We start from the raw sequence: 16,247 nt of genomic DNA, 5'->3' as shown, positions 1-16,247 counted from the left end.
GCTAATCTGTTTGTTATTCTCAGAGCTTCCTGGATCTATGGTTTGATATCTGACATTACTTTGGGAAAACTTCCCAGTCAAAATTGCTTTAAATACTGCTTTTTTTCCTTTCCCCGTTTCTTCTCCTTCTGGTATTCTCATTAGATGTATACTACATGTTTTGTAAGTGCCCCACAGCTTTTGTATATTCTGTTTGTTTGGTGTTTTTTAGTCTTTTCTTCCTTTGCTTTTCAGTTTTGGAAGTTTCTACTGTAATTTCAACCTTAGAGATTCTTTTGTCAGCCATTCCTTGCCTAATGAGCTCATGAAAAAACATTCATCATTCTTGTTACAGTGATTTTTTTTTTTTAATCTCTGGCATTTCTTTTTGGACAGTTCCAAGAATTTCCATCTCTCTACTTACATTATTCATCTGTTCTTGTATGTTGTCTTCTTTTACCTTAAACCTTTTCGGATATTAGTTTTTTTTTTTTTTAACTGTTCTGATAATTCTGACATTCCTACCATATTTGACTGGTTAATACTTGCATAACCTCTTCCAAATGTGTGTTTTGCCTTTTATGCTTTGTAAGTTTTTGTTGAAAGGACATGATGTACTAGGTAAACTGCAGTAAATAGGAACTGCAGTAAATAGTAAATGTGTCAGAGAAAGGAGTATTGTTCTATACTCTTACGACATGGTTTCGATCTTTTAGTAAGCCTGTGCCTCTGAACTGTGAATGCCTCCAGGGCTTTTCAGTTTTTGCCCCATTCAGGTGATATAGAATGGTTATAAGGTGCTGAAGTTGATATTTCCCTTACCCAGGTAGGCTAGGCTCTGGTAAAATAATTTCTCCTGAGGATACCCTTGTTAAGAACAGAATGCATCTGCATTTTTCAAAATAGTTCCTTTTTCCCTCCCCCTACTGGAAGCATGAGGAATTTTTCTCCAATCTTTACTCTGAAGAACGTGGTAGATTTACTAGAGATAAAACTCAGTGTGGTTGTGACCCCAAAGACTGAATCCCTCTGGAGTTTTTATCCCTCAGGCTTGTCCACATGGAGCCTCCACAATTCATCAATTACAATTTAAGTTTTTCGTACTCTGGCACTGGTTCCTGTGGAGATTTCTACCACAGTAACTAGAGCTTCTCTGTGTCTGCCCTCTTGTCTCTCCAATTTGGGAGACAGCAGTTTGCTCTGTGACCTCACTTTTCTGATGCAGTTTATTTTCAGTTTGTTTAGCTTTCTGTTATCAGGAAGGAGTGGGGACTGCTATGATCCTTACGTGCTAGAGCAGAAACTACAACCTCCAGTGAATTTTTTCATTTCAGTTGCTATACTTTTCAACTGTAAAAATTTTACATACTTTCTATAATTCATACTTTATGGATAGTCTCTTTTTGATTAGTCACTGTTGTCATACTTTTAAATTTTAAAACATGATTCCTTTGGTTCTTTGCACATATTGAGAACTACTTTGATGTTTTTTAATGTTAATTCCAGCATCTAAGATGCCTCAGAAACAGTTTGCTTTTACTGCTTATTTTCTTATGTGTGGGTCATATTTTTCTGTCTTTGAATGTCTCATAATTTCTTTTTTGAAAACAGACCATATGAGATAATATGTTATAGCAGCTGTTCATTCTTATTTGCCATCAACCCTCCTAACTGCTGTTTCTTTGTGTGTGTTTGTTTAGCTAGATCTTTCGATTCTGTCTTTCCTGAAGTGTGTAACTGCTGATCCCTCTTTTGAGTTTTCCTTTTTTGTTTTTCTTTTTTGGATTCTGGCTTCCTAGGGTTGCCTCTAAATCAGTATAGCTTAGTAGTGAGCCAATGATTGGTCAGAGGTTCTACTTAAACACTTTGAGCCAGTAAGTCTTCCATCCTTTGTTAGTGGATTTGTGTATGGGTTGGGAAATGTGTTTAAATTCAGTTTACAAATCTTCCTGAGATTTTGTTTTATAATAGGCCTTATTATGACTCCCCTGCATATGTGCAAGGCCTCACATTCATCCAGGGATGTGTAGATGGCTAGGACCTTTTCCTGGCTCCTGTCAGTGAATGACCTTGCACGTGCACTCAGTCTTCTACTCCAACAAGGATCTTTTGGAGCTATCGAGCCCTGCCATGATTCATTCAACAGATTTCCCTGTTAAATTTCCAGCTAGTCTGTACCATCTGTAGCTTCCACAAACCAGTACTGCTAACTTAAGCTACCACAGTGGTCAGTTTTTCTGACTTACCACCAAAATCACTAATGTTTTTAACAACATTCCTGATTATGAGGTTTTCTCACATGCTGCTCCAAATGAAGTTGGTCCCCTATGGCAGCAAAGCTTCTGGTCTTCATAGCTTTTCTTGCCTTGGTAGAACTCTTGCTCCCACAGAACTTGAGGGAGGGGAATGTGTAAAAGCAGCCCCAGGCTAAAACACCACGGATTCTGGCTATTGTTAACTGAGATTCTTGAATCAAAGTTTTTTCAATTTTCTGTATGCCTTTGGTCAGTTTCCAGAGTCCAGAAATGGTTATTTTTGGCAATTTTATTTTAAAGTTGTTCTTAGGGGAGAGGATTTTTCTGAGCACCCTACTTCACCATTTTGTAATAATGGGTAGTATAATAACCATTTAGCATGTCCCCAGCAATGTTCCAAATATTTTGCTTATTCTTTTTATTTATATTAATTCATTAATTCATTCAGTCTTCACAACCGTATGAGATTATGAACCCTGTTTTCCAGATGAGGGGACTGGGTTAGAGATCTCGTAGTTAGTAACTGGCAGAGTCGAACTCAGGCAATCCGGCTCTAGAGTGTAAGTAACCTTACAATTTCCTTTTTTATCAGCTGGAATATCTAGAGTATGTACTCTTGAGCACTGTGCTATACTTTGTACTTAATTTAAAACTCCTAACAACCTTATTGAAGTAAATATAAATAATACCTTATTTTACTGAGGAGGAAGTGAGGCTGTCTAACTTCTCTAAAGTCACAAAACTAATAAGTGGCCAGTTCAGGATTAGCATCCATGTCTGATTGAATTTAAGCCTGAATCTGGTAGCCAACACATTATCCAGTTAGTGCAAAACTAGATTCTCATCAAAACACCAACATTACTAGCTAGCAATTTTGAGCCACTTGTTTATCATCTCTGAGCTATTTGCTTATCTATAAAATTGAGATATCAATCCACATAGAATGGTTATGAGGAACAAATAATAATGTATATGAAAATAGTGTGTTAATGATTAATACTGTTGTTAGCATAATTGGAAAAACATTACACGTAAACAACTTGAAACCTTGCGATTTCCATATTTTACCAACTGGCAGGGTGGCGGGTGGAGGGGTTGGGGGATGACACAGCATTAATAATCAGCTCCATGTCATGATCCTAAAGTGCTTCAAGAAAAATGAAATAACATATAAAGCAGCAGAATGCTTTCCCTTAGCGTCTGATGCAGAAAGATTGATCTGACCTTTTTTATAACAAGCAGACCAAAGCATTTTTCCAGAATCACAGAACTTAAAAAAACTTTTTCATGTGATCTTGATAAAAGAGCAGATGAATTAACAGGGCAGTGTAGCTCTATAGTTCTTCTCTAAGGTTGTGAAGATAGTGATGTACTTTCAGAATCAGACGAAAGAGATCATATGAGCTAGCAAAGAAGGTGGAGATAGTCACTCAATAAATATTTGTTGACTGATGGATTGATGTTGAAGGCTGCTGAGAGTGTGACCTATATTCAGATGAAAAGGGAGACAGCTTATTGTTAGCAAGTTTTGAAGTAAAATGATTAGAGAGAAATTAAGACAGTTGACTCCTTTGGAAACTGACAATGGTAAGTAGGACTTTTGAATACAAAGGGATTTTTAAAGATTTATGGCAAAAAAGAATCCCTTAATATAAGGTTCAATTGATTTGTTTCTTCAGTAGATATTTATGAAATGGCTAATATGGGCAAGTCATTACAACAGGTGCCACAGGAGAAAATATAATCTAAAATATAGTGCCTCATCTGAACAGTAAGACAGTCTATCAGGAAGATGAAGCACAGCTTGAGGAGCTGGACCCTGAGGAAGAGCACAAGCATGGTAAGAGCAGGACTATGCTGTGTACGACCAAGGAGAAAGCTTAGTGTTCTCACATTAGACTGCCCTTGATTCAAACACTAGGTACTTCCATTCTTTCCTCTCTCCTTACAGCCACTTCTTCTTTAATTTTCTTCCACAAATTTGGATTGAACATACATTTCCCATCACTGAGTGATGAGAGGGATGAACAAGATACTCCTGGTTTCATGGTGCTTATGACTGTATAACCTCAGAGAAATTGCCTAACTTAGAAACTTGGCTTTCTCAATAGTGAAATTAATATTAAAAATGTTTAGCTCTCAGGATTATTTTAGTTATTAGGTCAGTTTATGATAGTGCCTGTCATGTAGTAGACACTCGGAAAACAACAGTCGTTGTAATACTAGTGCCCGAAGTGGTATCATTATTGTTACTAGCTTGGGGTGGGGGTGATTTAGAGAATAGTGATGATTTTCAGAGGATTGATAAGAAAAACCTTTTTGACTTCATAGAAGAGATAGCCTTTGGCTGACAGAAATGGAAGCTTCCCACGTTCCCAAATAGAATCTGGCTCCATGAGGATGCAGGCTGTGTTTTGTTTACTACTGCCTCCCTAAGATCTAACGTGGTATCTGGAAAATTCTAGGCACTCAACAATATTTTCCTAAATTAATTAGGATTTTAATAAGCATAGATTAAAAAAGATATTTAGAGTGGAGTATAGGACATTAATAAAGATACCAAAGAGAAGAGGTGCTTTATTTAGGTTCAGTATAATTACTTGGCTAGAATATGCTTTTGAAGATAAAACGTAGGGTCTGTCGCTAGACAGTTAGGTTGGTAACAGCTGGTGAATAGTCTGGAATGTTCTTTATGGATAAAGAAAATTTATTTAAAGCCACTTGTGCAGCAAAATTACATGATGTAAACATTGTTTTTTAGAAAGATAAATCTCAAAGGATATGAAAAATCGATCGATACTGAAAAATGATAGAGGCAAAAATATTTTTAGGAAATTATATTGATGTTCTAAGAAAGTGATAGTTTAGGACTTAAAATAGGATGTTGGATAACAAATATAAAGGATGTATGTGAAAAAGAGGATGCTCTTAACAGGTATATAGGGTAGGCTGCAGGAAATGATGGTTATAATTATGCAAGATGATTAGTTCTATTTTAGACTCACTGAGACTGGAGTGATAGTAGGGCATTAACTCAGAAAATAAAAGTCGGGTGAGATGAAAACCCAGGTAAAGATTGTGCAACAATAAGGACAGGCTTTGTGAACGCCTGTATCTGCCAAGAAAAAAGGAAATGACATAATTGCTTGATTGAGCAGTAAGGAAGAGACCAACAAGGATATCAATCATGTGACAAAAGAAAACTGAATGACACTCCAGATTGTCAAATGCTGCATAAAAACCAGGGAAGATGAAAGCTGGGAAAAGATCATTGTATTCCAGTGTGGATCTTTGTTGATCCCTTAAGAGCTCAGTTTCGGTGTGGTGGTGGAACAGAAACAAGATTGCAGGGGTTTGAGGAGAAAAGTCAAAGATGAAGAAATGAATGACATTGATACTCTGCCTCATCCTATTGTATTATATTATACTTGTATTATACTCACATGGAAGAGAAAATATTCTTGGCTATCTGCTTGCACCATTATATTTGTGAAATCTTATTTTGTGGTTCATCGCTCACTTTGTTTATGTTTTTCTGAATCTTTTGGGTATGTGCTTTGAGCTCTTGATTTTGTTGGATACTTGACTTGCAAGTGACCAGGGGGTTTGTATATAGGGGTGGTCAGGTGAGGGAGGGGGATTAATGGGACAAAAACCTAGTGTCTCATAATGCCCTCTTAAACACTCAGTTGTGTTCTTAACACCATTTGCTTGTCTCAGAGAGCGTGTTCAAGCTTATGGAATATTTAAACGTAAAGAACAAAATAGCCTGCACCAGGCTGAAGCCAAAACAAAGCATTAAAATCATCTGTTATTACACCATCCAACAAATGGTGCAAAGCAAGGGAACAAAGCTGGGAAGAAATATCCCATTTCCAAACCAGAGACAAGCCCTGTTCTGGACTTATTAAGTGACAGTATTTTTCCTTTACAGAACTCTTTAATTGAGACAGCTTTGTATATATAAAATGGCTTTTTTATATACATGTAAGAACTCGAAGCTATCTTCCTTGATCTCTCTTGACAGAAATACCAGGAAAAATAATCACAATTTTACAAGTATTAAGAGCTACTTAATTTAAAAAAAAAATGTGGTTTCTAATTAAATTAAAAAACACCATAGTAATTATTAAGTCTGCGATCACTTTTCTAGCCACAAAGTTCTATGTGTCATAAAGTCTTAATGACAAAGGCAGAGGAAATAACGAAACCAAAAGAAAATTGTTTAAGAATGGAACAGATCATAGGATACTGATTAATTTTTTCTGTACTTGGTAGAAGCTATGATTTAGCAGCTCACTGAACTCAGACGTTTGTCTAATTAGAATTAGCAGTTTAACTTGAAATCAGGGTTTACTGGTAGAACACATTCAGGTGAGTTGTAAGAATAGAATATAGAACTCTTAGCAAAAGAATCTTAACTAAGGACATCAAGTTATTTTTGTAGTTTGTGTTTATCAAAAGTAAGAAATTCTAACTATGATTATGTTCTTATAAATCTGTACATTTATAAGCCAGTCTCATTATAATTGAATAGTATTCCTGAAGTAATCAGATGTATACCTTAGATTAAAATAGATGCCCTATAAACCTTAAAAAGAAAATCTTTTGCTTACTACTAAGTGTTTAAATAAACAATATTAACACACAAATGTGTATAATATATAACAGAGATGAGTTCTAACACTCTGTAAGTGACAGAACTGCTATTAGAATTCAGGCCTTTTGGATTCCACAATCTAAACTTTTAATTTCTTTTAATATGAAGAGAGAACACAATGTTAAGCAGTGCAGGTAGTATAGAAGGGACATTATTAAAGAAAGTGGTGGACAACTTACTGGTGTGCTACAAACCTCCAGGCTTTGTCTAATGATGCTCTCATCCTGATTAGAGCTTCCAGGCTGGTAGATTAACTTCCACTTTTTCAGTACGTGTTTTTCATCTATCCAGCAGAGATATTTAAAGTTAAATGTGATTTAAAAAAAAAAGAGAGAGATGAAGATAATGAACATCAATCTTCAGCTCTTTATTTCGGATTAAGATAGAGCAAAGCTCCCTTGGGTTTTTTTCCTTTTTCAAAGAGGAAAGACTACCTTTTATTTCTACCAGAAGACTTGAGATCTTTAAGAAGAAATGGGGAAGGTTCTGATGGCACCATGGTTTAGTGAAGCTAGGGAGAGCAGGTGATACTGCCATCTAGTTTGCTCCCTGATTCTTTCCTTACAGATCAAGGAAAAGGGACACGACAGAGGTACAAGGTTAGGGAGATACTAGCTGGCAGGATTATGGGTTGCTGACTGGGATCTTTGGAATAGAGAATAATAGAAAAATTCTTGGTAAAGTTTGGTTGGGTGCACCTTTACCAAAGTGACAAAGTAAATATGATTTAAACGGTAGATGGGGGGAAAGCCCTGATAGAAGATCAGAGAAGGGAGAAACCTCAAAGATCATCTGTCTGCATGAGAAAATTATAGCACCATGACCTTCCCAGGGTTACCCAGCATGTTAGACCACGGAATCAAGACTATAATATAGGTCTTCTGACTCTAAGCCAGTGCTCTCTCCAGCAGAGCACTCTGAAGAAGTGGCCCATTCTGTTCCCTCTGCCTTTGTAGGCTCATCTTTTTGCTATATGTTCTGATGAGCATCTGCCCATGAACACATTCAGTGCATACCATCTCCTCTCTGAAGCCTTTTTTGACAACCTCCAAGTACAATCACCTGTTCCTTCCTCTGGGTCATCTCTGCAGCTGCTGTAATCTACAGACATCTACCATAGCAGCCATATCAGTTAACTGATTGTTTTCCTTCATTCGCCTCTCTCTGCTTTGATGGCAGGAGCCATATCTCATTCATTTCTGTACCTCTGGGATTTATCATGATACCTAGCACATGGTGGGTTCTCAGTTAAGTGTTAGAGTGTGTTTTAATTTTTGCATTCAGTATTTTAATTAGAAATTACCAGTGCATGTGTATAAAGAATTCCCTGAGATGGAGAGATAAATTCAAACCATGTTTCATAGGAAAAGAGAGCAGTTATTAGGGGCTGCCTAATGCTTACTTAAAGATGGAGAAAAGTTCAATGACAGTGCAATTTTTGGAGTTCTCACATGACATGGTTCTAAAGATTCTTTTGGAGACAACTATGAAAAGGCTACAGTGGTGCAAAAAATGAGTAAGATAAAATCTGGATCCTCATAAAGATGGGGATATAAGGGATGCAATGAGAACAGCCTTAGGAAAATGAGTGCCAATAGCAGAGCAATATGATGATCAAACTAGGAAAGAGTATTAAAAAGAAGATGCAAGAGTGAGTGGATGAAAGATTGGGAGAAAGTCCAGTTGAGGTGATATTCTGAGCAAAAGCCATACTGACCTGATTTGGGAGAGGAAGCTAAGATGATTCCTATTCGTAAGGGAGTCTCTTAGGTGGATTCAGAAAGAGGTATTTGTGTTAAGGTGTAGTGTTTTTGTTTCCTTTGGATATATTCCCAGAAGTAGAACTGTTGGATCATATGGTAGTTCTAACTTTAATATTTTGAAAATCCTCCATACTGTTTTCCTCAGTGGCTGTTACCAGTTCACAATGTAACTCACAGTGCCCAGGGGTTCCATTTTCTCCACATCCATGCCAGTATTTTTTATCTCTTGTCTTTTTGGCCATTCTAACAGGTGTGAGGTGATGATCATTGTGGTTTTAATTTGCATTTCCCTAATGACCAGTGATGCTGAACATCTTTTCATGACCTGTTGGCCTTTCACATGTCATTTTTGGAGAAATGTCTGTTCAGGTCTTTGCCCCTTTTTTAATAGGGTTATTTGTTTTTGTGCTTGTTTTGTTTTGGTTTTGCTATTGAATTGTATGCATTCTTTATATATTTTTGGTATCGACCCTTTATCAGATAAATAGTTTGCAAATAATTTTCCCCATTCCATAGGTTGTCTGTTTACTTTGTTGATGGTTTCTTTTGCTGTGCAGAAAATTTTTAATTTAATACAGTTCTACTTCTATTTTTATTTTGTTTCTTGTGCTTTAAATAGTATATCCAAAAAATCATTACCAAGACCAATGCCAAGGATTTTTATTCCTATGTATTCTTCTAGGAATGGTTTCAGGTCTTACATTAAAGTCTTTAATCTATTTTGAGTTAATTTTTGTGAGTGGTGTAAGGTATGGGTCCAGTTTCATCCTTTTACATGTGAATATTCAATTATCTCAGTGCCATTTATTGAAAAGACTGTCTTTTCTCTGTTGAGTATTTTTGTCTCCTTTGTCAAATATTAGTTGACTGTATGCTTAGGTTTATTTCTGGCTCTTGATTCTGTTCCATTTGTTTTTGTTTTTTTTTCTATCTGTTCTTAGATGCCACTACCATACTGCTTTGATGACTGTAGCTAATATAGCTTGAAATCAGAAAATGTGATGCCTCTAGCTTTTTTCTTTCTCAGGATTTCTTTAGCTATTCAGGGACCTTTGTGGTTCCATATAAATTTTAGGAGTGCTTTTTCTACTAACAAAAATTGCAATTGGAATCTTTATAGGAATTACATTGAATCTATAGGTGGCTTTTGGTAGAATTGACATGTCACCAATATTCTTTCAATCCATTGGGACTGAGAATGGGATACCTTTCCATTTATTTGTTTATTTGACTTAGCTTATCAATATTTTTCAGTTTTCAGACTAGAAACCTTACATCTCCTTAGTTAAATTTATTTCTAAGTATTCTATTATTCTTAATACTGTTGTAAATGAGATCAATTTCTTTATTTCTTTTTTAGAAAATTTTTTGTTAGTGTATAGAAAGGCTACTGATTTTTGTATATTGTTTTTGTATCCTGTAGCTTTACTAAATTCATTGATTAGATCTAACAGTTTTTGGTTGAGTGTCTAGAATTTTGTATATATAAAATCATGTCATCTGCAAATAGAGATAATTTTAGTTCTTCCTTTACAATTCTGATACCTTTTTTTCTTTCCTGACTGCTCTAGCTAGAATCTCTAGTACTGTGTTGAATAGGAATGTTGAGAGTAGACACCCTTATCTTTCCTGATCTTAGAGGGAAAGCTTTCAAACTTTCACCATTGAGTATGATGTTAGTGGTGGGCTTGTCATATACAGCCTTTATTATGTTGAGATATGATCCTTCTATGTGTGATTTGTTGAGCTTTTTATCATGAATGGATGTGGAAATTTCTAGTGCTTTTTCTGCATGCATTGAGATGATCATATGATTCTTTTCTTTCATTCTGTAAATGTGTTGTATCACATTGATTGACTGTGTTGAATTATCCTTGTATTCCAGGGATAAATCCCACTTGATCATGATGAATGATCCTCTTATTGTGCTACTGAATTCAGCTTGCTAGTATTTTATGGAGTGTTTTTGCATCTATATTCATCAGGAATATTGGCCTGTAGTTTTATTTTCTAGAAGCATCTTTTCCTGATTTTTGGTATCATGATAGTGCTGGCCTGCTAAAATATGTTTGGGAATGTTCCCTCAATTTTGAGGGGGAAAGTTTTAGAAGGATTACTGTTAGTTCTTTTTTAAACGTTTGGTAAAATTCACCACTGAAGCCATCTGATCCTGGGTCCTGCTTTCTTGGGAGAATTTATGTTACTAATTCAGTATTCTTACTAATAATTTCTCCTGGGTTGTCCAGTTTGCTGGCTTATAGTTGTTCACTAAAACTTCTTTATTATTTAAGATGTGTGCTAAGTATTTCACATAAGCTATCTAATTTAATCCCCATAATAACTATCTAAGGGAAGTACTTGGTGGTTCTGTTCTCCACTTGAGAATACTGTTTTTGAGATTAAGGAAATTACTCACATTCGTACATGTCATAAATATTGAAGCTAGGATTAAAATCTGGTGGGTTTTTTTTTGTTTGTTTGTTTGTTTTTTTTTTTACACCTCTGGAACCCATGTTCTTACCTATTGAGCATAAGAGCATGGACATAAGAGATTCAATTATAAAGAGCTTACAGCATCATGACATGTTTACTGTAAAAGGTCCTCCAATAGGAGAGAGGGATAAATGTTGGCAACGTATAAAGAAAGAGGAATGCAGATAAGTGTGTGTATGTGTGGACCTGCTGCGGCATTTGATGATGGTTTTGACTCCGTGTAGTAAAAACTCCTGAGAAGAGCTAATCTCAGAGGTGAGGATATCTAAGCTGGCAATGCTGAAAGGCTTGAGCCCTGTAGGAAATGCATCCCCATTAGTGACTAGAGTCTGAGAGCATCAGGTTTTACTTATCCAACAAATCTCATTTATTGATTCATAGATTTTTTAAAATTTCCTCATTAAAATAGTCACTGTTCATCTGTATGGTAGGTACTGTGTTATATGCTACTACCACAGATGAAGCAGAATGACGCGGGCTAAGTCTAGTACTGGGAGTAGCAAAAAGCCATGGAAACCAGATGCTCTGGACTCCATGATCATCACAAATCTCCTAGCATCCAGTGGCAACTTTATATGCTAAAATCATAAGATTGAGATAAGTCTTGTTTCCTACATTATAATCACTTATAATTAAGAGCAGAATTAGTACATTATCTGTCATATCCTATGCTACTAATGAATCAAATTTTCATACACAACAAATTACAAATAGACCTGTACAGACTTTGTATGTGGCAACAATGGGGCTGTGACTCTCTAATCCATCTCTATATTTTGTATGTTAGGTATCACACTTTTGTAGGTTTTAATACATTTGTGTTTGGTGCCTCTTTAAGGACTGTATGTTTCTTGAGAATAGAGATCATATCTTAAGATCTTTATTTTCTCAGTACCCATCACATCACTTGGCAAATCATGCACGCTCAATACTTGTTCATTAGGTGGAATTGTGTTCAGTCTTAAGAAGCCAACACTTTGATATTCCTGTTTCAGCACTTGTTTCAGTGTGTGACATGGGAATATATAAAAATTCATCTCACATTTTAGTATGTTGTTAGTTTTAATGAAATTACAAATGTGTCAAGGAACAAAAAAAAAATCAAAGAAGTCATTACTTAAGATTCCAGTTAAAGAGTATTAAAACATGGAATGGTTCATATGTGTTATTCATGAAAAACCTCTTTTTAAGAGATAAAAATAGATCTCAAAGTCAAATTATATTATCACCCAGGCAGGTGGTTACTATAGCACTAAAGGGGGAAAAAAGGCAGCAAAATTAACTAGAGGCTGTTGGGGAGAGAAAAAAAAATATGTAAAGCAGTCAACGTTTATGAAATTAGAACTTTTAAATACCAAGTTTGAATTTGGGTGGGTTCTACTCTTATCTAACTTTCATAGGAGACCAGGAAGGCTACATGCCCAAAACAGTGCAGGACTATGTGCGGCATCAATTTGATTTTCTAGTCACTATGGAAACCTACCAGCTGTCACTCCAGAACCAGTGGGTTCAGAAAAATCAAGTAGATGAAGAAAAACAGATTTCAAAACTGGGCAATTCCATCTACTTCCTTGACCCTCCCTGGCTACAAAACTGCCAGTCTTTTCACTCTTCTAGGTGGAGAGGAGACTGTAAGTGATGGTCAGGGCAGATGTGGAACAATGGAAACTCTATCCATGCAGCTGTACAGGCCCCAAACTATCAGGGGCGTAAAACATTACCAGGTTTCTTAAATATCCCAGGTAGTGTTACTGGTCAAGAACAACAGAAACAAAAATGTATTTGACAGAACTCTTTTCAGGAAGAAAGTTTTGTGCATTGAAAGGCATATAGTATACAACTTAATTGGGGGTAGACTGGGACCATTAAGGCAAGTTCAGGCAATAAATTATCCTTAACCCGCCCCCCACCCAGAAGATTATGGGAGCCATTCATAACACAGTTTTGGGTTCTTTTTGTTTGCTTGCTTATTTTTTTGTTTCGGTTTTGTTGAGTGAGAACTCAAAATTCCAGCCAGGTGGGAATTACTGTTCGTACCTCTTGGCTCTTTACCAGTCAGTAAGCAACCACTCTTCTAAGTAAATGCAGGGAAAAAATTTAAGAAAGACTGTATTGGTGTACTCATCTGAAAAGCTACTAAATTTCACAGCCCACTCTTATGTACTTTTGTTTAAAATGGAGGCATTCTTAGTTCTTTCTATTTCTTTCTTTCCCCCAGGGGCTTTGCCAAGGGAGGCTGTAGGTTCTTGTCTTAGGGATCCTCACGCAGAACATAGATCATATTCTCCTAGTGATGAAACAATAGACGCTAGAACCTCTTAAATGTCTTTTCTGAACTCTCACTCTGGCTCTTGTTATTCCATGTTTTAAACGCTCCTCGACTAAATGTTGAAATATTGCTTCACCTATGCTAAAATCCTTTCACTCCTTGATAATTTCACTAAATCCTGTTGTAGTCATGAAATGCTTTTATTTATTTATTTATTTATTTATTTATTTATTTATTTATTTATTTATTTTTTACTGAGTTATAGTCATTTTACAATGCTGTGTCAAATTCCAGTGTAGAGCACAATTTTTCAGTTATACATGAACATACATATATTCATTGTCACATTTTTTTTTCACTGTGAGGTACCACAAGATCTTGTATATATTTCCCTGTGCTATACAGTATAATATTGTTTATCTATTCTGCATATGCCTGTCAGTATCTTAAAAAAAAAGAAAAGAACATAAATGCTTTCTTTTAAAAGTAAGGTCGCTTCCCAACCTAGGCGTCACCTTCCTTGCTTATATTGAGATCCTGGCTGCTGTTGAATTAGACAAGTGACATTATTTTCTTAAGTTGAAAACTAAAGACCCATGAAGTAAATATAAGCCATCAGCAGTTCATCTAGCCGACTGGGGAACTTCTGAATACAAAGTACGATATGCATATATAATGCTTCTAGGATCTAACAGTCAGCATGTATGATCACAGAAATGTTAAGCAAAGATTTTAGTAGACCTTGACTATGCAGTGTATGTCACTAAAATATTCTTGACTGTTTAGCCCTTCCTAACAGAATTTTCCCCTCTGATATTTATTATCAGAGGCTTGTTTTCTTCTGTTTGAAGTTGTTTTGTTTTTTTTTTTTTTCCCTCCCTAGTTGGCAGCACTTTAATAATGTGAAGGGCTTCACTCTAGAGAAGCACTGAAGCAAAGAAAAGCTTTGTGGAGCCATACTGTGAGAATTAAAACACATCACATTAACTCAGCCTTCCCTTTCTGCCTTCCCTCTGTCAACTAAAGAAAGTGATGAAAAGGAAAAAGAAAAAAGAATTAATACGGAAACACACACTTACAGGGAGTTTGAGCTCTGTTTTGCATTTTTACGTGTGAAGAACAAAAAAAGTCTGTAAAGATGCTAAAGCTTAGTTCTAACATCATCAAGTCCTCTTCTCTGAGTCATTAACTTGCTGAAGCCCAGAAAATCAAATTTGGTTTAGGGCTGTTTGATAGTGTAGTAACACAGTAAAATGTGATTCACCAATTAGCTCATGTAATTAGAAACTCGAAAACATGCTCTAAGTGGCTGATGGACACACACAAGTAAAGTCTGTTGTCATTCTTTATATTTGCTGGTTATAGTTACAATTATATCTTCAGTTAATGATGCCATATACAAGTTCCTTATGGAAGAAAACCCACAAATGTCTGTGTTTATAAATCAGATAAATAAATTAATTACCTAGTTCAGTCATTCATTTCTTTCTTTCTTTTTTTTTTTTTTTTCTCTTCATTAGATCTTTTTTGCCAGGCTGTTAGGTATTAGAGCTCTCTGGCCCTTGCCTCTATAAAGCTCTCAATATGCAAGAATTATGTTTAAATTCTTCTAAAGAAGGAAAAGTAAACTAAAGTTTGAACACTACAAAAATTACAGCTTTATAGTTGAAAGTTAGTTTTTCTGGCTGATTTCTAAACGTTAATGATGTTGCCGAGACATATATAAGAAAAAAGAGACCCCTAATCCAAGAATTTTCTTGCCCAGAGGTTTTGCTCAGCTCCGAAGGACTCTGTGATAGATAAAACTGAGAACTGAATATTTGTTAGATTATTTTAAAGTAGCTCTTTATATACCCTGTATTCATGGCTGTTGAAATCTAAGGCATATGTTACATGTTGCCTGGCTATATTTAAAGTATTTCTCTCTGGAAATTCAGATCAATTTAAAGGTTGATTGGATGCTTAAAATGGTTTCTCATTAGGAATTTCAGCTATGTCCTGGTTTGTTCTTTTCTCATTGTTACTGAAGTACATAGGCATGGTTACATGGTCCGGGGGTTCCCATCAAATATAACAAGAGGATAATGGGGATGAATTACCTGAGCTTGAGCCAATAAAGAAAAGACATTCCTTGTCTGACATGATCATTCTTAATGCTGTTTTATAGCAAAAAAATGTCATATAGGTGTGCTGCCCTTACCACTGACTTTCTAAGGTCATATTTTAGTGTCTATTCATGGAATATGTAAAAGATATTAAAAAATGTTTCCCTTGTAACTGTAACATCGCCCCTAAATGGTTCATTCCTTGTAAGCTCACAGTACCTATTTGGTACCATCTCCTCTCCCCGACAACATCACAAAATTCTAAGGGAAGCAATAAGCAGTTTTTTTTTGTAGAGTCTCACTCATATTTTAGAATAACTTCAATTAGATTTCATTTGGATGAAAACATACAATCACAAACATCAATAAAGCATGGTTTATTTATGGCCAGAATGAAATTTAACCTCCTAATGTTTTTTAAAATGCAGGTGTCTCTGACTCAAAATGTATTTAATCATTTCTGTCTCTCTCTCTTTTTTTTTTTTTTTCCTATTTATAGGTCAATGGGACAGAAATTGAATATGAGTTTGAAGAAATTACGTTGGAGAGGGTAAGAAAACTCCAATAATCCAAAACCCCAGTCTTGCATTCCACATTCTGCATCCTAATGGGTTGTCTTGTGAAAGTATGCAGTTGTGTATTACACCCTAGACGTTTCCAGCAGTATTCACAATGAGAATATTAATGAAATGTTTGCAGTGGAAGGCATGGAGGCAAGCAGAC

General features: G+C 35.7%; 1 protein-coding gene across 20 annotated transcripts in view; it reads left to right on the top strand.

The window, feature by feature from the left end:
* DLG2 (discs large MAGUK scaffold protein 2) overlaps positions 1-16,247 on the top strand; it is a 1,729,700-nt gene that overhangs the window by 1,117,756 nt on the left and 595,697 nt on the right. For all 20 annotated transcript variants that reach the window (XM_031460460.2, XM_031460461.2, XM_031460455.2 and 17 more), the window contains one exon: positions 16,024-16,074. In XM_031460460.2, the coding sequence (XP_031316320.1) occupies positions 16,024-16,074 (51 nt within the window). The remainder of the gene's footprint in view (positions 1-16,023; positions 16,075-16,247) is intronic.

This window comes from Camelus dromedarius, chromosome 12, assembly GCF_036321535.1.
Source record: "Camelus dromedarius isolate mCamDro1 chromosome 12, mCamDro1.pat, whole genome shotgun sequence".
NCBI classification, from domain to species: domain Eukaryota; kingdom Metazoa; phylum Chordata; class Mammalia; order Artiodactyla; family Camelidae; genus Camelus; species Camelus dromedarius.
This window is presented reverse-complemented; position numbering and strand designations above follow the sequence as displayed.